The sequence below is a fragment of the Neofelis nebulosa genome, chromosome 7 (assembly GCF_028018385.1).
Source record: "Neofelis nebulosa isolate mNeoNeb1 chromosome 7, mNeoNeb1.pri, whole genome shotgun sequence".
Classification (NCBI taxonomy): domain Eukaryota; kingdom Metazoa; phylum Chordata; class Mammalia; order Carnivora; family Felidae; genus Neofelis; species Neofelis nebulosa.
Genome location: NC_080788.1, coordinates 105,374,539 through 105,398,984, shown reverse-complemented (window position 1 = coordinate 105,398,984; position 24,446 = coordinate 105,374,539). Strand labels below are relative to the sequence as shown.

General features: G+C 35.0%; 1 protein-coding gene across 1 annotated transcript in view; it reads left to right on the top strand.

The window, feature by feature from the left end:
• Positions 1 to 19,679, top strand: part of EXOC5 (exocyst complex component 5) — a 62,816-nt gene extending 43,137 nt beyond the window's left edge. The window contains exons 13-18 of the mRNA XM_058739151.1: positions 2,376 to 2,484; positions 7,375 to 7,495; positions 8,719 to 8,805; positions 12,220 to 12,328; positions 12,526 to 12,741; positions 13,393 to 19,679. Of these exons, the coding sequence (XP_058595134.1) occupies positions 2,376 to 2,484; positions 7,375 to 7,495; positions 8,719 to 8,805; positions 12,220 to 12,328; positions 12,526 to 12,741; positions 13,393 to 13,581 (831 nt within the window). The 3' untranslated portion in view covers positions 13,582 to 19,679. The remainder of the gene's footprint in view (positions 1 to 2,375; positions 2,485 to 7,374; positions 7,496 to 8,718; positions 8,806 to 12,219; positions 12,329 to 12,525; positions 12,742 to 13,392) is intronic.
• The last annotated feature ends 4,767 nt before the right edge of the window (positions 19,680 to 24,446 follow it).

Here is a 24,446-nt window from a genome sequence, read left to right as displayed (position 1 = left end):
ACACACACAAAAGAATAAAGCATTCAGTGTTTCACCATTAAGTATGAGGTTAATACTTCAAGAAATTGTAGGTTTTTCACAGATACTCTTAATCAGATTGACAAAATTCTTTAATTTCTAGTTTTCTAAGTAATTTTATAAGATTAGGTGTTGTATTTTGTCAAATGCTTTCTTTCTATTTTGTTAATGTGCTGAATTACATTGATTTCCAAAAGTTAACCTTGCCTTTCTTGGATAAACCCCAATTGTTCACCATGTGTTATCGCATGTATATTTTGTTGGATTAGGTTTGCTGAACTTTTGTCAAGAATTTTTGTGTTTGTGTTCATGAGGGATATTGACTTAATACATATACTTTTTTCTCATAATGTCTTTGTCTAGTTTTGGTTGTCAGGGTGTACTGGTCTTGTAGAATGAGTTGGAAAATAATCCTTCCTCTTCAGTTTCCTGGAAGAGTTTGTATAAAATTGGTATTATTTTTTCCTTAAATGTTTGGGAGAATTTACCAGGGAAGTCATTTGGGCCTGCGGTTTTCTTTGTGAGGGTTTTTAACTACAAATTCAACTTCTTGAATAGACTTAGAAATAGGTTATCTATTTCTTTTTAATTGAACTTTTGTAGTGTCTTTTAAGGATTTGTATATTTTACATAAATTGTTGAGTTTATTGGGATTAAGTTGTTCATGATAGTTCCTTATTGTCCTTTTAATATCTGTAGAATATATAGTGATGTCACCTTTTCATTCTTGATATTGGTAATTTGTATCTTTTTTTCCTGATCAGTCTAGCTAGAGGTTTATCAGTTTTATTGATTTTCCCAGAGAATCAGCTTTTGGTATCTTTGATTTTTCTCTGTTCTTTTGTGTTTCATCAATTTCCACTCTTTATTCTTTTTTTGGTACCTACTTGGGTTTCATTTGCCCTTCTTTGTTTAGTTTTTTAAGGTGGTAACTGAGGTCATTGATTTGAGACCTTTCTAGCTTATAGCTAGTTAAGGGCATCTGTTGAGCATCAGTGAGCAAAGAAGAGAGGTGAAGGTTGTGGTTAGAGTGACTAGTGAAGAATAAACTTTGGGGAGTGGTATTAAGAAGACCAGGAAGGGAATCGAGTAATATCAAATCAGTATTTATAATAGATCTTTTAAAGAGGGCTATGTATTTCAACTCCCCCTTCTTTATATCAGATGATAATCATTACTCTGAGAAAGGTACATGAATGGAGACTACAAAGAGGCAACAATCAATTGATAAACAATACAGGAAGCAGTTATAAGAAGTTGAGAGGTAATTTTCTAACTTTTTAAATAGAGATTTCATTTTCTCACTGTGACGTTAATAATTCTTTTACTGAGTAATCATCAGCAACATCAACAGCAAAATGAACACTTGTGAGTTTACTGTGTGCCAAACACTGTGCTAAAAATACTTTATGTGCATTTTCGTATTTTATTCCCACCTCTGGACTAGGATATAAGTACTGCTAATAGTATTCCCACCTTACAGATGAGAAAGTGAGGCCTTGTGGGGTTAAATAACATCTTAAGGGGTTACTCAACCAGGGAGTGATGAAGCTGGGATTTGAGCCTGTCATAGTTTAGTGCATCGGCTACTGATTTCCCCATCTCCTCCCCCAGTAGAATAAAGAATCCTTCTTATTTTGAGTTTTGCTAGAATAGCTTTTGTTAAAGTTAGTGGCTCTGGAACTTCTTTCACCACAACCTACAATAAGAAATGGATTTTACAGGGGCACCTGGGTGGCTCAGTCAGTTAAAGCATCTGACTTTGGCTTAGGTCATGATCTTGCGCAAGTTCATGAGTTTGAGCCCCACATTGGACTCTCTGCTATCAGCATGGATCCTGCTTCGAATCCTCTGTCCCCCTGTCCCCCTGATCCTTCCCCACTCACTCTGTCTCTCTCAAAAATAAATAAACATTAAAAAAAAAAAAGGAAATGGATTTTACATGGCAGCCCAGGGGACATTTGTTATATGTATGTTTATGTATGTGTTATGTTTTGCGTGTATGTGCATCTCATTAAACTATATTTGGTTTTAATATGTACATTGTACTTCATTTTCTATTGATTCTCTCTTCTCTCCTCTCTTTCTTGTCACAATCCACTAATGGATTGCAATCCAGGTGAGAAAAACACTGATCTAGTCTAAGCCAGGAGACTTGTAGACAAATAGGGAGTATTGTAACTATATGTCTATGTATGTGAGAGAGGCATTGGGGGTGGGAATGGGAGTATAAGTTATTTTGATATCTGAACACTGGCTACATCTTAGACAAAATTGATTGCTAAAAAAAAAGTTGCTTTTTTTTTTTTTTTTAAGATAGACTTGAGGAGTAATGTGTTTGGTTTTTCTTTTTAAAGCTTTCTGATCCTTCTGATTTACCAAGGAATGCCTTTAGAATTTTTACCATTCTTGTGGAATTTTTATGTATTGAGCATATCGATTATGCTTTGGAAACAGGACTTGCTGGTAAGTATATTTATTTGTCTTATAATTTGCATTAAATTTCTTTAATCATGCTTAGTTAACTGTATGCATAATATTGTTTTATATATATTCAACTTTATACATCGAATTCAGTTCAATGCAATGAATAATGCTTTTTGAGCTTCTTTAATGCAAGGGTTTTCCAGGTGCTGAAAGTTACACAAAGACACAGTTGTCTCATATTTCTTACATCAAGCAGGGCAGGGCAAGCTACATAAGTTACTGCAGCATATGGGCAGACTGTAGTACAATGCTATAAGTTATAAAATGTCAAGGGAGCAGAAATAAGGATGACAGCAATTCTTGTTGAGGCAGTTGAGTAATACAAGGTGTAGAAAGAAAAATATTCCAAAATAAGCCTGGAAAGGAATGAATTCATATTAAAATTTTTTCTTTTGCTTTTGGTCTTTTTTTTTTTATTTTTTTATTTTTTTTAAATTTTTTTTTTTTTTTGTCAACATTTTTTATTTATTTTTGGGACAGAGAGAGACAGAGCATGAACGGGGGAGGGGCAGAGAGAGAGGGAGACACAGAATCGGAAACAGGCTCCAGGCTCCGAGCCATCAGCCCAGAGCCTGACGCGGGGCTCGAACTCACGGACCGCGAGATCGTGACCTGGCTGAAGTCGGACGCTTAACCGACTGCGCCACCCAGGCGCCCCTTGCTTTTGGTCTTTTGGGTTTACTGGTATTCATAGGGTAATAATGACTTCTTCCCTAAATCCCAGTCCCATTAATCCAGTTGCCTCTGAACTTTCTACCTGTCTATTGTGCATCTCAGATATAACATATGCCTAATGAAGCTCTTTGTCTTCCATCTAAATCTGTTTGACTCCCATTTTTCTCCATATGTTTGAAAGGTATTACTATTTATGGGTTGCTCAGGCCCCAAACATAGGAGTTGCCATAATTTTTCCTTTTCATGAATGCTGATAGCCAGTCTATCAGCAAATCCCATTAGTATACTTGCAGACATAACTCAAATTCATCTGCTTTTCTCAAGGTCTACTGATGCCACTCTAATTTAAATACCATCATCTCGGGGCACCTGGGTGGCTCAGTTAAGCGTCTGACTTCAGCTCAGGTCATGATTTCATGGTTTGTGAGTTCGAGTCCCGCATCAGGCTCTGTGCTGACAGCTCTGAGTCTGGAGCCTGCTTTAGATTCATGTCTCCCTCTCTCTGTGCCCCTCCCTAGCTCGCTCGCTCTCTCTCTCAAAAATAAATAAAACATTTAAAATACATACATACATACATACATACATACATACATACATACCATCATCTCTGTCTACTCCTAACTGACCTTTCTGTGTACATTCTCACTTCTGCACAGTACTGACTCCACATAATAGTCAGTTTGATTATTATTTCTTTGTTTAAGACCCGTTAGTGGGGCGCCTGGGTGGCGCAGTCGGTTAAGCGTCCGACTTCAGCCAGGTCACGATCTCGCAGTCCGTGAGTTCGAGCCCCGCGTCAGGCTCTGGGCTGATGGCTCGGAGCCTGGAGCCTGTTTCCGATTCTGTGTCTCCCTCTCTCTCTGCCCCTCCCCCGTTCATGCTCTGTCTCTCTCTGTCCCAAAAATAAATAAAAAACGTTGAAAAAAAAATTAAAAAAAAAAAAAAAAAAAGACCCGTTAGTAACTTCCTGTTACTTTTAGGGGGAAAATAATAACAGACTTCACAAAAGCATGGCTTTTGATCTGTCCTCCTCTTCTGTATTCATCCACATCTCCTATTGCACTTCCTCTCACTATCTCAGCCGCTCTGGCCTTCATTCTTTTTTCTCACTCAGGCTTGTTGCGCTTCGTGTTTCCCTGTCCCTCAAATCCTTTTCCTTCAGCTCTTCAATGCCTGGCTTTTCAACCTCTGATCTCAACTAAGAGGTCAACTTCTCAAAGAGTCCTTTGCTGATCACACTAGCCAATGTAGCCCACCTCTCCCAGTCCAGTAACTCATTATTTCATCACTGAATTAATGTTTTTCATAGCACTTCTTGCAATGAAATTTTCATCTGTTAACATCTGCCTCCGCTAACCAGAATTCATTAACTCAACACATACCTTTTAAGTGCCTACTCCTGCACTCATGGAGCTTTCAATCTCAGGGAAAGGATAGACAAATGACTAGAAAGTGCAATGTAAAATTGAGTAAGAGTTAATGAGAAGTGTTGGGAAATTGGGATGGGAAATTCAGGAACAGAGGGTTGTTTTTTTTTTTGTTTTTTTTTTTTTGTTTTTTTTTTTTGGAGGAAGGATGGTCAGAGACTGCCTGTCTGAGGAGACATGATCCAGAGAGCTGAATGAAGTGAAGGAGTGAATTGAGAATTTGGAGACAGTATTTTAAGAGAACAGCATGTAAGCTCTTGTGGCTAGGAATCTTAATCTTTCTTATTCACCATTATTGTCTGGCACCTAGAAAGCACATAGTAGATGCTCAAAAATGTTTATTGACTGTATGTCACATCATTTCATAAAGTTTTTAACATTGAAGCATACTCACCCATAATTCAGTAACCTTGTGGTTTATTCTTACCCAATTTTTTATTTGCTCTCATGATGTAGATAAACATTTGTAGCCTGCTCTTTTTTTAACTTAAGTACAGCAGACTCTTTTTTTTTTTTTTAATTTATTCATTTTCTTAAATAATCTCTACACCCAACGTAGGGTTCAAACTCACGACCCCAAGATCTAGAGTCACATGCTTTGTTCCAACTGAGCCAGCCAGGTGCCCTAATTACAGCAGATCTTGACATCGAGTATTTAACATTTGCCATTTGCAAATGACTTAATGTGGCAATTTGTATTGGGTAATAATACCTCAAAGGTATGAAGATTAAAGAAGATAATGAAAAAAGATAACATGAATTTGAATCCATATTGTATGAAGGATCTGTTATTAAGCTCATATGGAAATCTAGCACCTTCATTTTAATAGTTGTATGTATTCACAATTTGGAAGGGCTTAGGGGTGAGAATGTTTCTTATATTCATAAACTTTCTTCCATGCAGCCATTTAGTTAGTATTTACTGCTGTTATTTCTAATGATAGAATAAAATTCTGTCATGCATATATATAATAAAGTTAAATAAACTTAACTATCCCCTATTTCTAGATATCTTGAATCTTTTCAGTAATATAAATAATGCTGCAGTGAACATTGTAGAGCTTAGAGTGTTTTCCTTATTTTGAATTATTTTCTTCGTATGAAATCCCAGAAGTGAAATTAGCAGTTCAGAGTGTGGTACCTGGGGCCCCTGGCTGGCTCAGTTGGTAGGGCATGTGACTCTTGATCTCTGAATTATGAGTTCAAGCCCACGTTGAGGGCAGAGTTTACTTACAAAAACACACACACACAAAGTGTGTTACCAATTTCAAATTTTCTATACATATACAGTTTTGCAAAAGGGTTTTTTTTTTTTTTGCAGTAATTTACACTGTTACTGACCTTTATGATTGTACTAATTCTTTGCATAGTGTTGAATATTTTTTAGAATAAAGGGAATTTTTTTTTTTTAATTATGTAGAGAGAGCGCATGCATGAGTGAGGGAGAGGGGCAGAGGAAGAGAGAATCTTAAGCAGGCTGCATGCTCAGGACAGAGCCTGAGGCAGGTCTCAGTCCCATACTGCTGGTTTATGATGTGAGATGAAATCGAGAGACGCTCAACCACTGAGCCACCCAGGTGCCTCTGGATATTCTTTAAAAACCTTTAATTTAATGGTTGAAAACACACATAAATACTACCTTAATTTTTGTATCTTCCATTAATAATAAGGATTGGTATTTTCTACATGTGTACTGACTTAATTTTCTTTCTAAGTTTGTGTTGGAGTCTTTAGTTTTCTTACTATTTGGTGATTTTATCGTATCTTCTTTTTTTTTTTTTTTTTTTTTGAGAAAGAGGGAGAGCGTGTGCAAGCATGTGCACAGGTGGGGGAAGGGCAAAGGGAGAGGAAGAGAAAGAATCGTAAGCAGGCTCCATGCAGCCAACGCAGGGCTCTGTCTCACAACCATGAGATCATGACCTTAGGCAAAATCAAGAGTCGGACGCTTAACCAACTGAGCCACCCAGGCACCCCTTTTGTTTTCATTTTTAAAACTTTGAAAAAAAATCATCATCCCGTAAAGAATTCTAGGTATTAAACTTTTATTTCCTCATGTATGAATATTTTCCTTAGCCCATTATGCTTCTTAGTTTTCGCTAGAAACATAGACATCTAAGGTTAGAATGTATCTTAGAGTTTATCTATTGCTCTTTTACAAAAAAGATGAATCTGAAATCTGGAGAGGTCAGCTCTCTTTTTTGGAGTCAGCATGTGGAGTCACCTGAATAGCATGCTGAAAAATCAAGAATTTTTTTGTAGACAGCAAGGAGACTTTGAATATTTTTGAAGAAATAATAGAGAGCAAGATGAGTGAAATGTGTAAATTTAAATATATTACTCTGGCAACAATATATTAACAGAAAAGATAAAGTGATTTGAACCCAGGAAAGTAACAAAAAAATTATTTTAACTGAGATAATGAGGCCTTGTTATAAGAAAAATGGTGGAAGTGGTTCATGGCTCATGTGAACCACTGGGCATGAGAGAGTAGGAAAGAAAAGATATAGACCAAGATGATTCATTTATCGATGTATTTTTTGTTTATCTCAGCAAATAATGAAAACTGAGTAGATGGTGAAACTTTGCGTGTAAAAACTTTGGATTAATTTTATTATTAAGCTTAATTTTACTTTTCTGTCCACAAAAATCATTGCTGATTTATTAAAATAGCAGTTGCTTTTATTCATAATATCACATTCATTTTTTCAGTTAGCAAGATGAATTTCTTCAAGTGTGATTCTAATACATACATGCCTTCCAATTTTAGGAATTCCTTCTTCAGATTCTAGGAATGCAAATCTCTATTTTTTGGATGTTGTGCAACAGGCCAATACTATTTTTCATCTTTTTGACAAGCAGTTTAATGATCACCTTATGCCACTAATAAGGTTAGTCAAATTGATTTTTGTTGGTATGTCAGTGAATATTATAATGTTCTCTACATATAAAGACTTACAACAAAAATTTCATGAGATTAATAGGACAGATTTTAATATACGACATTAAATAAGGTTTGGTTTATATTTTCCTATCAGTTTATGTGAACTTGTCAAGCATGTGAGGATTAATAAATAAGGTGGAGTATATGTGAACATGCCTTATAAAATTATATGTGTACTATTACAAGATGAACAATATATAAAAGATAATATTTTAAACATTTTATTGTAAACATTGATATGCCAAAAAATTAGTCTAGAAACAGTCTTAAAGATAAGATCACTTGTAATCCCTAAATCACACTTTGAAAGGAAATGTACTAATTTAAGAACTGTAATGCCACATAGCAAAGAATCCACATAACTATTAGAGTTGCATATTCCTTAATATTTTGTGTGTTTTTGACATTTAGGTGGCATTCAGAAGGCAAATATGATTGTCAAAATTATTTTTTAGTGTAGGAAAGCTAAATCAACTGGATTGGCTGTAGTCTCCAAACTTTAATTAGTATAATTGATTATATTCTTAAGATATCCAATGGATTTTTTGTTTTTTATTTTTTTATTTTTTACTGTTATTTAATTAAAAAGGAAACAAACACAAAACAACAAAACAAGAAGAAAACAAAACAATCCCAAAATTTCAAAATCACATATATTTATATTCTTGAGGGATATCTTCTCTGAGATGAAAGTAATGAATCCAAAAAAAGAGAGGTTAGAGTGGGAGAGAGCCAAAGCATAAGAGACTCTTAAAAACTGAGAACAAACTGAGGGCTGATGGGGGGTGGAGGGGGTGGGTGGGTGATGGGTATTGAAGAGGGCATCTTTTGGGATGAGCACTGGGTTTTGTATGGAAACCAATTTGACAATAAATTTCATATATTAAAAAAAAAAAGTAATGAATCTAAATCTTCCTCTTCCTTCTCTTCTAAATGGTTAATTTTTCCTAGTGTGACTATTAGGCATAGTAATACTGCATAATTTCCTAGTTTGAATTGGGCACTGTAGTTACTACTTACGTGCTTCTTGGATTTGCAGGCAAATTAAAATAATATATATGTATGTTTGTGTATTTATAAATTTTTATAACAATATACATATGCATATGAAAAACTTTCAGAGTTATAAGGCTACTAATGTGATTTTTTTTCCTTTTAAACATTGAATAGCTCTTCTCCTAAGTTATCTGAATGCCTTCAGAAGAAAAAAGAAATAATTGAACAAATGGAGATGAAATTGGATACTGGCATTGATAGGCAAGTTGTTAGTTTTATTTTTAGTTTTTTTTTTTAAGATTTTATGTTATTATTTTTTTAAATGTTTATTTTTGAGAGAGACCATGTGCGAGGTAGGGGAGGGGCAGAGAAAAGGGAGACCGGATTGGAAGCAGGCTCTGTGCTGACAGTAGAGAGTCTGATGCAGGGCTCGAATCATGAACCATGAGATCATGACCTGAGCTGAAGTCAGATGCTTAACCAACTAAGCTACCCAGGTGCCTCTAAAGATTTTATTTTAAAATCCACACCGCCGCGTGGGCTTTGGACTCTCAGTCCTCCAAAAGCCACATGCTCCACCCCCTGAGCCAGCCAGGCACCCCCCCCTTGCCTCTTATATTTTTTAAATTGTAAAAACACTAGGGGGCGCCTGGGTGGCTCAGTCGGTTAAGTGTCCGACTTCGGCTCAGGTCGTGAGCTCATGGTTCGAGAGTTCGAGCCCCACATCGGGCTCCGTGCTGACAGCTCGGAGCCTGGAGCCTGCTTCCGATTCTGTGTCTCCTTCTCTCTCTACCCCTCCCCTGCCTCACACTCTGTCTCTCTCTCAAAAATAAATATTTTTTTAAAAATTTTAAAATTTTTGTAAAAACACTATTATAAATGCAGCATGAAAATGGTTTTTAGTATGTTTAGATTCTTTTAAACTAGATTCAGTTGAAAACTATTCTTGGAAGCCACCGTTTTCTCCTCCTCCTCCTTTCTCCTACTCTTTCAGAACTCCTTAAAAATGGTATGTAACATAGAGGATTTTATTTTCATTTAGAATTTTCAGGGTTATGTCTGAAATGTTTTAAATAAATATGCTAATTTTCTGTAAGTAAATTTCATTAAGTGAATGCAAACTCTGTGTTCAAAAATTTTTGTAACCGTTTTTGTAGTTAATTATCTGTTTACGGTATAGAGCAGTGGGTCTCTTTTCTTGAGATGATGTGGTGGTCTTATACTTACTAATGATGATGACAGTTACCATTTATCAGGCTTTTGCTGTGTGCCAGGCACAGTGTTAAGGACCTTCACTTGTGTTATTTATTAGGTAGAAAATACTATTTCTGTTTTACAAATGAGGAAATGGAGGCTTAAAGAAATAAAGTATTTGCTCAAGATTGCACAGTTAGTAGTGGTAGAGCTAGGATTCAAATGTTAAAGCCCTTGCTACTAGGTTTGGGCATATCTTCTTTATATATTGTAATTCTGTTCCTTTCTCTTTATTCAACAAAGCATATTTGAGTGCAAGTTAGTTAACAGTGCTGTTACAAGGATAGCCTGGAATTCACTCTAATTTGTGAAAAAGTAAATAATTTTTACTTTATTAGTAGTATCAAATTTGCAGGTCATCTCCCAATTACCTTTTCACTAAGATCAATATATCGTAGAGTATATGATAATGAGGGGAAGAAAAATAAAGTTAAAGAATAAAACTGGGAAAAGGGCATGTTATAGAATTAATTACTGAGCTTAATTTACTGATTATATGCTTAGAATAATCCTAAAAACTGGCCTCTACCTTTTGCTTTCAGTCAGGACAACAGGAGATTATACATACACAGTATTTCACGTAATGTAATATGTTTATATACATTATAATCATCCCTTCAAGAAGTGTGTATTTTCCTATCCTAAATCCCTCATATTAACTTAATTTGTTTCTTCTTGGTTTGCCTCAGAATACCTAAAAATCATATTTGGGACGTGGGGAGGTTGGATACATTAAGCTTTCAGAGGTACAGGAAAGATGTATTTGTTAGGCATCTTCTTAATATCTTTCTATATAAGCTTTAGTCTTGGGCGCCTGGGTGGCTTAGTCAGTTGAGCTTCTGACTTCAGCTCAGGTATGATCTCACGGTTTGTGAGTTCGGGCCCCGCATCGGGCTCTGGCTGACAAACTCAGAGCCTGGAGCCTGCTTTGGATTCTGTCTCCTTCTCTCTCTGCCCCTCCCCACTTGTGCTTTGTCTCTCAAAAATAAATAAATATTAAAAAATTTTTTTAAGCTTTGGTCTCAAAGTCTTTGTACTAGTTGACCAATTGAAAGCACAGTGATCTGTAGTGGTCTCATGAATGTGAACTTCTAATTTTTTTTACCCATTTTCCATGGATAATGGGTAAAAGAGGGAAGCAGAGCATCCACCTGATCCCTTCTGGTATTTTCAGACCAGTGTCCACCTGTGGGTATTAGGTCAGAACCTCTTTGCCTTTGAAGCTCACATCATCTTTTCTTATTGCTGTTGTCTCTCAGTCATTTATGTTAGTCCCCTGTATTTATTGAGAATTTGGGCAACAGGCTCACAGTTTTTCTTTTAACCTTAGTGTAGGTTATTTCCACTTCCTTGTGTCTGACCCGTTCATTTTCTTGATCATCTTCACTTTAGCTACCTACTCTCATATCCTGCTAGACCTTGTTATCATTGGTAACAAAAACCTCAAACTTGAATATCCCACTCATTGCTCGTAACCTCTTGTTCTTCCAACTCCACAACCTGCTTTCTGACCTCAGCAGGAGCTCTGGCCCTTAATTTATTAATCGTTTGCCAATTACCCTTTTCCTAGCTTTACTTTATTTTTATGCTTAGGTTGCTTGAGCCAGCTCTTGAATTAGTCCCTTCTAATTCCCCTAAAATATATTTCCATTAACTATAACTATCTTACAGATCCTAAGTTTTGGATCAGTGCAGTCTCTTTTATTACCATAACTGGGTGACTGCTGTTGGAGAATATCACATAACTCAAATGTTATTGGTACCACTACAAACCCATGCTCTCATTTCTCAACTGGGTCTTTAGTACCACTTGTTCAGCCTACTGCTTGTCCTTAGAGTGTAAACTCATATGCTTCTCACGTCTTCTTCCAAATGTTGGCCATTCGTCTTAAACCCTCTATCTTCCCCTCTTGCTAACCATTCTCTGTATATAATTGTTAAGGAAATAAATTAGTGACAGATTTCTAAGATCTTTAATATTACCTTAAATAAAGTATTGGGCAAGAGCAGGAATCTAAATAAAACCAGAGTTCATTGATAGCAAGACCTAGAATTTATTTTTTCTAAAATCTGAAGTCTACCAACAGTAAATAATTTTACAGAGCCATGAAATTAAATAATTTCAATTTAGTATAAATAATATAAAGTGAATATAAAATAAAGGGATCAAGGGGCTCCTGGGTGGCTCAGTTGGTTTAGTATCTGACTTCGGCTCAGGTCATGAGCTCACAGTTCTTGAGTTCGAGTCCCACGTCAAGCTCTGTGCTGACAGCTCAGAGCCCGGAGCCTGCTTCAGATTCTGTGTCTCCCTCTCTCTCTGCCCCTCTCCAGCTCACACTGTCTCTTTCTCTCTCTCTCTCAAAAATAAACAAACATTTTTTAAATAAAGGGATCAAATATATGGTGTTCTCAATTCTCTAGGACGTTAAATTGTATGATTGGACAGATGAAGCATATCTTGGCTGCAGAACAAAAGAAAACAGATTTTAAGCCAGAAGATGAAAACAATGTTTTGATTCAATATACTAATGTGAGTAAAATGATTCAATATACTAGTAAGAATATCTGCTTTGCTTAATAATTTCATTAACATTTTCATTGGTGCATCTTACTGTGCTCTAAGTTATTTTCTTTTATACTTAGAAGTCAGTGAGACACTATATGTATTTTCTCCTCATCTAAGTTGATATCCATTTCTATGTAATAAGTGTAGAAAAAATTTTACAGGCCTGTGTTAAAGTCTGTGCTTACGTGAGAAAGCAAGTGGAAAAGATTAAAAATTCCATGGATGGGAAGAATGTGGATACAGTTTTGATGGAACTTGGCGTACGTTTTCATCGACTTATTTATGAGCATCTTCAACAATATTCCTACAGTTGTATGGGTGGCATGTTAGCAATTTGTGATGTAGCTGAATATAGGAAGTGTGCCAAAGACTTCAAGGTACGTATTCACAAATCTGAAGCTTGTAAGTAGGCTCAGGAACATAAGTCAGACCGTTAAGAATGCATGCTGACTTACTGTCATTACTGAAAAGTTTACAACTTGTTGATATTGTAGCGAGACAGATCTAACATTTTCTAACTGGAAAAGTGTTGTTCCAATCATATTTTCAGTATTAACACATTTTTGCTTTGTGCTTTATTTTAGACAAGGCCATATTTCAGTTCCACAATTCAAATGACATTGTTGACTTTCATAACTAAAGCTGTATATATCACACATCAGGAAAATATGTTCTTTCTTCATGTACATCTCTCTGAAATCAGTTTTCCTTAAGGTTTAAATTATTTAAGAAAAGTGCTAAATTAATGATAACTAATTCTAATCCACAGAAGTATAAATGATTGTTAACTATTGAAGAAAACTGGCATACTATATATCTTTTCAAAAAGATTATACCACGTTTTTGTAATGTCTGAAATATTTGAGTTTTAATACTTTCTGAAGCTTTAAAAATTTTTTAATATATTGAACCTCTCCCACATTAGTAACTCCTGAATAACAGTAAATAAGTGAGAAAGATTAAAAACTAATTGTAAAACTAGAAATCGTTTTGTTTCAATGCTGTTTTTTTTTTTTTCCTTAATTCAGATCCCACTGGTATTACAGCTTTTTGATACTCTGCATGCACTTTGCAATCTTCTGGTAGTCGCCCCAGATAATTTAAAGCAAGTCTGCTCAGGAGAACAACTTGCTAATCTGGACAAAAACATTCTTCACTCCTTCGTACAACTTCGTGCTGACTATAGATCTGCCCGCCTTGCTCGACATTTCAGCTGAGGTTGAATTTACAAGGGAAACATGTTGTACTTCAGCAGGTCTTGGTTGACAGAAAGCACAGGAGATTTCTTATGACACAGCCAACATTTTATGGAAAAATGACTGTTTGGAAAAACAGCAGCCATACTTACCCTTGAGATTTTATTTGAAATTTGGACACTACGCAGCCATATTTTGCTTTTTTCCCCTTAAGTTAAATTTTAATTCCATTCTTGAACTCAACAAATTTCAAATTCTAAATTTCACATTATGTGAACCTACGTGTCACTCTTTTCATCCTGGAAAATGCTGGTGTCAGAAGACAAATGAGATGTTATCACTGTTCCAGTTCATGTTCTTTGACATATTCCATTGGGAAGTTTCACCATCCTATTTTTCATTGATGGTAAAATACAGCAAAACTGCATTTATTATTTACCAATTTTTAATGACCTTTTCAGCACTTGGTAATTGTTAACCAATTGTTATTTTAGGTTTTCTTAGAGAACTTTTGCCTCTTTCAAAAGGTTAACAACTGAGCATAATTTCTGTAGTTGGTTAATTGGATTTTTCCCTGAGGTACAACAATAGTATTCCAAGAAAAATGTTATAAACTGAACTAATATGATGAAATGTTTTATGTAGATATTAGGAGTGGATCAGAATACATCTGCTTTCTGGGTAAAAAAACTTAAAGTTTACTATTTCTTATTTCATAAACAGATTTTAAGCCAATGCTAGCAAGAAATTAATAAGTCTACCTTATTTTATATTTCACTTAAGGTAAGGTGGAGGACCTTAACTGAAGGACCATATTTATTCATTATTTTAATATTATAAGGGAAGTAAAGTTGAGGTATAGTCTAAATGGTGAATATGAGAAATATTGACAGTGTTTAGCAACAATGCAGCCCTTTAAGATTACTTTCTTAATACTAAACTGGAATAAGATGGGATGGCTGAACATTGATCATCTATTTTAAGGGGAATCAGTAATTGATAGATAGCATTATATATTCTAAGTCTGGAGACAAGCTTTGTGAAGACTGATTGCTTTTCAGATCTATAGTTTCTGTCATTATCTTTTTCAAGGCATTTCTGAAGCAATTCTTGAATGGAGTTAACTGAATTGGCTTAATATGGTGACATAATAAATCACTTATAAAATTTTAAACGTCAAGTGGAAATTTAGCAAGGCTATTTACTCTACAATCTCTCTAAACTTGCTCTGCAAGAATTCATTCTTATCTGTGTGTAGTATTTCAGTTCCCTTTGTGTTGTTCGCAATCTTCTAAGAACAGATAAACTTTAATGTTCAGCTCATTCTTGGCATTTTTTTTCCTTTAATGTAGGCTTTTTGGCCTAATTTTGGCAAACTACTTTTCTTTTAAGACTATGTTTCTGAATAGTCATCAATCTTACCAAAACTTCCAGATCCAGCACTACCTACTGTTTAAGTTACTATTGACTGAATTTTCTTAATTTTCTGTTTAGCCCAGTGTTATCAAGGTAAGCAAAAGAAACAAAGTATGCCAACTTTTATCAAAGCATTTTAGAAAATTGTGGCAGCTTTAGAAGGCTGTCTAGTTTTCTATTCCCTAGCCAAGGGGAGAGCCAGAACAGATTTTGGATACTAGAGAAAGTCACATGCTTGTACTATTGCCATTTTAGAAAGCTCTGATGTGAATTCAAATTATACCTCTGTTACTTAAAGCCAACAATTTTAAAGCAGTAGTTTTACTGGCCATTTGAACTCTTTGTACAGTGTCAATTTGTAAAAAAAAAAAAAAAAAAAAAAAAAAAAGAAAGAGAAAACAAAATCTTAAATAAAACACGAGAGAACATTTTAAGACTTCCAAATCAGAGAAGTGCTTCAAATTATTTTGTTTGGATTAATTTTTTTAAATGTGAAACATAAACATGTTGCTTAAATATTTTGTTAATTATTATTTCCATGCTTGAATTTTGTGCAATATTTTCCATTATGTCCATTGACCAAGGCAGTGACAAAGAAAACTCATAAGTGAATACTTAATTTAGAAGTGTTAACATTAATGCTTAATAAACAAATTCCCTGCAATTGTTTTTTTATTTCACTCCATTTTTTACATCTTAAGGATATCCATACTTAATTTTCTAAATTATTGCTATTTAAGTTTTTAAGATGTTCCTTATTTTTTATAGGTCTTCTCACCTCCTTTTTTTTTTTAGAAGAAAAATACTTTTTTTTTCTAAGATTAGAAATTTAACTGATTATCTTTCTTTAAAAAATTTTGTTCTATAAAGCCCTGTGCATTCCTTGCATTCTTTTTATTCCAATTTTTAAAGCATTTTTTATATTTATGACCACTATAAAATTTTGCCCACAATTTATGACTCAAAAAAGATGATCAATAAGTAAGATGTTTTTCAAATGCACATGATAAAATTTTAAGTAGCAATAATGGAACTTTGTATATTAGTAACATTAGACAACATTTGATTAAAGAGAATCCTTAACAGTTTTCTGCATTTCTACAGGAGCTAACAGACAATATCTATGTAATGTTTTGAAGTGGAAAATATGCTCCAAAACACTGCAAATTATTTTTCTGAAACTTAAGTATATTATGTTAAAATACAGGACACAGGTTTTAGCCTCTATAAGTTATGGTATTGAAAATGACAGTCGACCACAGTAGATGAATAGTCCTTATGAAGAATTATAAAATAACAGTTGAATGAATCTTTAGACAGATGACTCATTGACTATTTCAAGACAAGTATTAGCCTCATTTTGAGCATCTCCATGGTTGCAAGTACCTAGCACCTTCCTTTTTTAAAAAAGAACTGCTAAATACATTAACTTATGATATATTTAGATGATTTTCTTTCCTCTTTCACTTTAAATTTTCACTATCTGAACATCAGCCTTCTGGCTTACAGTGAAATAATTTTATTATTAGATTGATTCAAAGTGGAGAATGTACTGCTTCCTTAAAATGCCTTTTTCTCATCTAAGATGGTGAATATTTACAGGTATCCAGATAAAGAGATTTTGGTTCCTAAAATGCCACAAAACCTTTTAAGGTGGTCATGTTTATAAGGTAGTGCCTAAAACATGCTTGAACAACTGTTATGTGAGAGTCAGCAAGGTTCACTCTGTGCATAATTTGTTATTAACTTAAAAAGCTCAAATCTGGGATTTAACTTTTTTTTTATCAATACAAAAGTAGGTTTCATATTACCCACACACTATTCATTGACTCAGAAGTGTGAGGTACTTTCTAGAAGTGTACTGAATTCTCCTGATTTCTATTGGAGAATTTGATATCAAAAGCACTTTAAGCTTTCATCCAGTTAATTTCACTATACTCAATTCGGTAGTACTTCTCTCCGCTTGAGAAACTCGGTCCTGAAATACGTTATGTGCTTTGGAGGAAAAGACCAGTTTATATTGTTAGAGTAAATAATTCTACATAAAGTAAAACAACAATTTTTAAATATTGATGCATAATAAAGATAATTCTAGCTACATTTATTGGTTCAAATTCAATGCACTATGCTAATCATTTGTACACATGATCTCATTTGATTCCAAAACAGCCTTAAGAGTTGGGTAGTATTATCTCCATTTGACAGGTGAAACATCTAAGCCACAAAAAACATAAAGTAGACCTGCTAAAGGTCTGTAGGTAATAAAAGGCTCAGATTGAAACCTAAATCTTTCTCACTCACTCTTGATGTTCTGTGCACTATTCTCCTTATGTAACATTAAATAGGTCTTTTATTTTGATAGACTCATTAGTTTTCCTTAGTCTAATTTCCTTCTCATTCAATGTTTGTTTCCCACTGTAGTGTTTAGGCTATGAAGTTGATACACAGGATCAGTATTTCATTTACTGTTGGATTTTTTAATGTTCCCAATGTGTGGTCATACTTTTTAAATTTGGTTTTTAAAATTTTATAAGTGGTCATGAAATTTTAATTTAATATTAAGTTTGTACTTAATAGAAATCTTTCAAAAAGTTCTCTGTAGTAGTATTTTACACAATTACAGTACTATATCTGCTTAACTTTTACAGAAGAAAGAGTCCAAGTGTTTTATAACCTAGGAGTAAATCACAACTCTACCTTGGAAAATATGGGCAAATCAGTATTTCTACCTTCAAACACAGACTATTTTAATGTCATACGTTTGCCAATTGTGTTAATTATTTAATGCATTTGGTAGTTTTTAAATGGCTAATGCTGGAGTGAAAATATAGGGGGAAACATGCATGTTTAATCTTTTAAGAGTTAAGACTCTTAACTTTTATTCTTACCACTGGTCAGTCCTTTCTCTTTCCAAATTTAGGGAGGAAACAACTCCTCAAGTGTATATGAGAGAGAAACCTGACATGTTAGAGTGTGAGAATTTTAATTGGTGATTTGGAGCAGTTAGGCTGATAACTCTGGGCTTTAACAAGATTGATATTTTTGAATATTTGGCCCTGTATACTTTAACACTAATATTTGGGTGATAACAGTAAACTTCAGTTCTTGAGATGAATATCACTTGTGGCAGGAGAGAAAAGTAATTAACCATACTTGTTCATTTTTTGAGTGTTTTTAGATGGTTGCAGTCTGCCTCACCGTACAAAGCCAATTTAAATATGAATATATCACATCATACTCCAAACAGCAAACAACCTCAGAGGAAAGTCATTTATTCAGAAGGCATAGATTTGTGCTAGACAGCAGTGATGCATTACAAATATATAATTATTTGCACTAATATTTGAGCAGGTGGAATGGATTAGAACATGGTCAACATTATGCTGCTGATAACATGTATTTTTCTATATTAATATGTACTGTGCAACATGTATTAAAATTGTCAATAATTCATTTTAGCCAGGATACTAATATTTATATTACTATGTTGAAGAAACAGTATCCAACTGAGCCACTTTTAATTTAAAAGTCTGAAACTGGAATTAAGTTTACTTTGAAAAACCACTTAAATTTATAATCACTGGAAGGTCAGTAAAACAGAATTATCAGTGACTGGTGACTTAATTGGAAGAAGTGTGGAAGGTTAAGAATAGGTGTAGGAATCTGGAATGAGTAAGTTTCATTTATTTATAGCTCAGATGAATGACTTCCTTTTATTTTAACTATTAGCAATCTTAAATGAAGGAAAATGTCTTATCCCTTCCAGCGTATCTTCGTATTAATACTCTAAGTCTGCAGATTGGATGGAACCACCTCTGAGGAATTAATCTCAAATGGTGGATTTTCAAAATTTTTGGATTAAACTTTGAGAGGTAGGAAGCCTTCTTGGTGCCCCTGTAATCTTAAACAGGCAGGTACCTTTAAGTGAAACCATCCCTTTTTATCTGCCTATCATATTAATCTTTATACTGTGGGTAGATTTGGTTCCTTTGAACTGTAGTATTTTGTTGTGGCAGTTTTATCAAACCTGCAGCTTTTTGCTATAGAGAATAGTATCCACACAGAATCTAGACACTGCTGACCTAAGAGAACTGTGAAACTACCTCTAAGTATATTGTTTGCAAATGCTGTGTGCTATTTAGAGGATCACATGAGTTTATGTGAAAATACTTTAGAAGGAGTAATACTAAGTGCCTCTATATTAGGATTCTTCAGTAAAATGTATTTTCATTTTTTGCCACAAGGGGGAGAAGTTATTTTTATAGTAATACCTACATTTTTGTTTGATTTAAAAAAAAAAAAAAGAACTCACATTGTTTTTCTCTACTGAACGGCACTTACGAACATTATCACCACCCTAATAGGAGTGAGTGTGTGTGTGTGTGTGTGTGTGTGTGTGTGTGTGTACGATTCTGAAAGTCATGTGAAAAAAATTTCTGGGTCAATTAATGACAAAACTAAAACCGTTTTTGAAGAACCTGTATGTGCACAGCAGACACAGGAATTGGACAAAGTTCATCATAATTAAAATTATGTTTTTTGGAGTTCTATATCTCATTGAATTACTTTATCAGCTCTTTAAGAATGATCTATTGATTAGTTCTCTGCATTCTGCTTTTTAAAGAAAAAATTTTGAAACAATCTCAAACTTACAGAAAGGTTGTAAATACTGTACAAATAAAATGTTTCTGCTTTGAGAGTAAGCTGCTGTCATGGTGCCCCATCACCCTCCAGTACTTTTACGTTTCCAAAAAGAAAGAATTCTTCCATATAACCACAATACAACCATCAAAATAAGGAAATTAGCACTGGTGTATTACTTCCTCAGACCCTGCCCAATTTTCACTAATTGTCCCAGTGATGTTTTATAAAGATCCAGTTCAAAGTCACACGTTGTCTTAACGTTGCAGAGTCTCTCATTTCTTTGGCTCTGGAGCAGTTCCTCCGTCTTTCCTTGACTTTTGCTACCCTTGATTTCCATAGATTACAAGCCAATTATTTTGTAAAATGTCCCTAAATTTGGATTTATCTGTTTCCTTGTGATTAGATTCTAGTTGCATTTCTTTTGCAGGAATATTACTGAACCAATTCTGTCAGATAGTGCACAATTTCATTTTGCCCCATTTCTGATGATGTTCATTTTGATTTTGATCTCTTGCTTACCTATCATGCTTTTCCACTGTAAGGTTACTGGGTTTTTCTTTGTAAATATTTTTTGGGAAAATAGTTGAAGCTATGTATATATCCTGCACCTAATCAAATCTTCACTTTATTAATGTCAGTGTGAATTCATGGTTTTCTTTTTTCTTTTTTAAATGTTTTATTTATCTTTTGAGAGAGCATGAGCAGGGGAGGGGCAGAGAAGGAGGGAGGAACAGAGGATCCAAAGCAGGCTCTATGCTGACAGGCTGACAGCAGTGAGCCCTATGCGGAGCTCAAACTCCTGAACTGCAAGATCACGACCTGAGCCGAAGTCGGATGTCAACCATCTCAGCCATCCAGGCACACCCATGGTTGTCTAGTCAATAGGTTATAATCTGTTACTTATTTTGCATCTCAAATTGTCCTATGTTTGGGCACTGGGAGCCCTTTCACATTGGCTCCTATGCCCTTTTGATATGTTGCCATCATTTTTAAAGCACTTTCTTACTTTTAGGCACACAAGTTTTCCAAACTCTTCTTGTACTGCCTTTGCCCCAGCCTTAGAATCAGCTATTTCTCTACCATTTGGTGGGAATTGGTATTTAGAAGCCATGATTTGTGCGTGAGCTGTGCTTATCATGACTGAGGTGTCATGTTACTGCTGCTTCTCAGGGGACAGTGCTATGGGGCTTTATGTGTGTATATACAGGCACATAATTAAGTTTTTTAAATTTACATACACATACACTCTCCTTGTGACACCCTTCTCCACTTGAGCTCCAGCACCCCATATTGGGTTTCTCCTAGTCAGGAGGAAGCCTTCCTTACCCCATTCAGTTACCAGAGTTTTGGCTTTAGTATAAAGGGGAATGAAAAATGGTTACTACAGAAAGCATGGAAAGATTCTAAATAAAAATTACTCATAATTTCATCACTCAGAAACAATTATATTTTGGTGTGTTTTCTTTTACTGTAAGCAAATTAGTAAAGCCAAATCGAGAAAGGTTAAAGTGTTTATTCCAAAACATGGCACTTAACATTTTGAAGGAATTAAATTTGAAGTGCATGCATATGCATATGTTTTTCTGTATCTTTTGCTACTATGAGTAGTTGCTAATTACAGTACATCAGAGAAACTGCAAATGCAAATTTGACCATTGATGACTGAATACCAATAGGGTATTTTTACTAGTAAAATTCAGAGGGAAAATGATCATACAATTGTCATCTCACAGGCCAAAATAAAAATACATTTAAGTAAGATAGACTTTATGTGAGAAAAGAACCGATATCTGGGATGAATTTAATAGATGTTATAATAAGCTTAATGTGAAATGGGAGTCTACAGGAGCAAATTAGTCAACTCTCAGTTTCTTTGTTAGGTCTCTATGATTACTAAAATTCTATAATTCTAAATATAGGAAGATACAGGCATTCTATTAAGAGCTTATAGTGATGTCAGAAGTAGATTAGCTCAAGAAGTCACCTCCGAGCCCAACTGAGAATGAATGTATAAGAGCCAAATCCTCCCCTAATGCTACCAGCACGCAATGACCATATACCATTGTGATGAAGAGCTAAGGCTCTTGATCAGACAAATAGCAGATATGCATCTTGGCTTTGTTGCTTATTAATTCTGTGACCTTGTTACAAATGTTGTGAAGTGGGGAGAAACATTTGTGATCATTTTTCATTCTCACCATTTTTATAAGCCTTTTAAAGGGGTTTCTAATCCGTTGGGGGATCACTTCATTCTTCATCGGATGAACTTTGAAATTCTGTTTTTTGCCAGGTACTGCATTAGAAGTTAAAGGGAATTAAAAAGATCCTGCCCTCAAGAATCTAGTCTAGTGTGAGAACGTATGCAACCAATCATATTATTACATCTGTAATAAGTACTGTAATAGTAGCATGGGACCAGGTGCTGCAAGAGCTCAGAGGAGCTGGTGATTAAGTTTGTGGGCCGGTAGGGGATGAGGCAGGTCATTAAAGCTACTAAAGTGACCATTTATTAAATACATACTAAGTCAAGCAGCTTGCTAATAAGTACATTTGTTATTTCAGTTAATTCTCACACTGCAAGAGTGTTATTATTCCTATTTTACAAAGGGAACTGAGAAGTTCAATAACTTGACCAAGGTTATATATCTAAAAAGTAATAGAGTCAGAATTCAAACTGTACCCACAAGCTCCCAGAGCCAATGCCTTAACCACTTTATTTCCTCTAAAAAGGTTTCGCAAAAGAAAGTTAACATTTCAATTGAACTTTAAAAGGCAAGGAACATTTTAGGAAATGGGGCAGGGGAAGGGGCATTCCAGGTAAAAGTGACTCATACTTGCAAGGGTTTAGCACAGGAGTCACTGGTATATTCACTGAATGGGAAGACTTATGTAAGTAGAGCTCAGGGTGTGTGGTCTGTCAAAAGGCAGGTAAAGTTGGAATACTTGGGTCAGGGTTAGCTTATTAAGAATCTTAAATGTTATGCTGATTGTTTAGCTGTATCAGGAAGATGACAAAATCGACCATTAATGATTAGGTGAATGACATGAACAGCTCTAAAAGGATGACAGGAATGCATGCAGTGGTTCAGAGGGGAGAAGAGAGCAGAAGCAAGGCTGCTGCATTAGTCTGGATGGGGAAAGCCTGAACAGCGTAGCATAGGAATGAAGAGGATGCGATGGATTCAGAAAACACTTGGAAGATTAAACTAATAGAACGTATTTATTGTTGCTTATTCGATGTGGAGGGCAAGGAAGAGAATCAAAGATGATTACAAGATTTTTAGCTTACATATCTTGGTGAATGCTAACATTGTTAATTTACACAATAATATATAATGTTGTATACATTAGCAAGATAGGTGTGGAGGAGAGTCCAAGCATGCCGGAAGAATATCTTCTTGCACCAGGAGAACTTGGTTAAGGTCATATAAAAAATTTAAAGTTTTCAATCTTCTGCATTTTTTCAGATATACTGGAAGTTGTGGCAGGGAAAAAAATCCATTGGCTTTGAAACATAGGAGAATGATTTTGAAATTTGAATAATATATTATTTGATGGTTGTATAGTTGTTGAGTTTGGTTTTTACTTTAGGCAAAACAAAACAAAAATATTTAGCATTTTTGTGTATAGATATATTGGGTAGAATTAAATGGAATGACACCTGTCCCCCATCCTCCCCACTGAAGGGAATCCTTTAGAAAGTTTAAATTGGGAAGTATGTAGATGACTTCCTATGGTTGGATCACTTACATGTTCAATAATGAATGTCATCTGACCTCAAAAGATAGGCCTACTATAGTAATCCCTTTGTAGATTGATTAAGACAGGTATATATAATAATTTTTCTCTTTTCTCATTTCTAAAATGTGTATATACTATAAGTACTCCAAACATGACAGAAATATACAGTGTAGTATAACCAGAAATGTATAGTGTAGGGCACTGCTTTACTGGCTTGGTCCACAAAAGGTCAATTTTTTAAAAATATTGAAATTCTAACAATTCCAGTTTAACACCTTGCATTCCCCCCAGACCTAAAGTTATGTTAGTAAAGCTCTACTGCATGCTTGGGGGATAACCAAAGAACAGCTCTAAAAGTGATTTACTTTGCCATCAGCAGTGATTTTTCTCAGGTTCATGAGCCCCAAATTCAATATCAGGGACCCTGTGGAGTTTCTATCAGGCTCCCAGATGTTGAGGCCAATTTAACGCCCATCAAGAAACTCTCCAAGAACTTTCATGCTCCAAATCCAGACCCAAAGAGGCTCTTTCTGTCCCACTCCCACACTGCTAATTCCAAGGCCCCTTCATTTTTCTGCTTTAAAATGATTGAGAGAGGGAGTAGAAGGTCAGTTACAGTAGAGTGGATTTCTCAAAGCCCAAGTTAGTTCATTTTAAATAGCCACACAGGAGCACTGAGAACCCTCTATCTAAATCTACATATAGGGAAGTATTTCTCCAATGTTTCAGGAGCCCAGCACGGCCAACACCAACCACGTTCAGTTGCTAAACAGAACTAATGATAGCTAACACTCATGGATCATTACTTTGTACCAAATGTTATTTTAATGAGTTTGCATTCAATCTACACAAAAACTCCATGAATAGATACTGTTGTCATAATTTCGTAGATGAAAGGGTCAAGGCAAACCTAGTGCAAATTTACCCAGGTAGGGGAAGGTAGAGCAGGAATAAAACATAGTGAGACATTGGTGCCCATACTGTTAATTCTACGATGTCACATTTCTTAGAAAAACAGTCCCTCAGATTATAACGTCCAGGTTTAGATTTCTGATGACTTCAGAGGTTTCTTCAAGATCAACTGG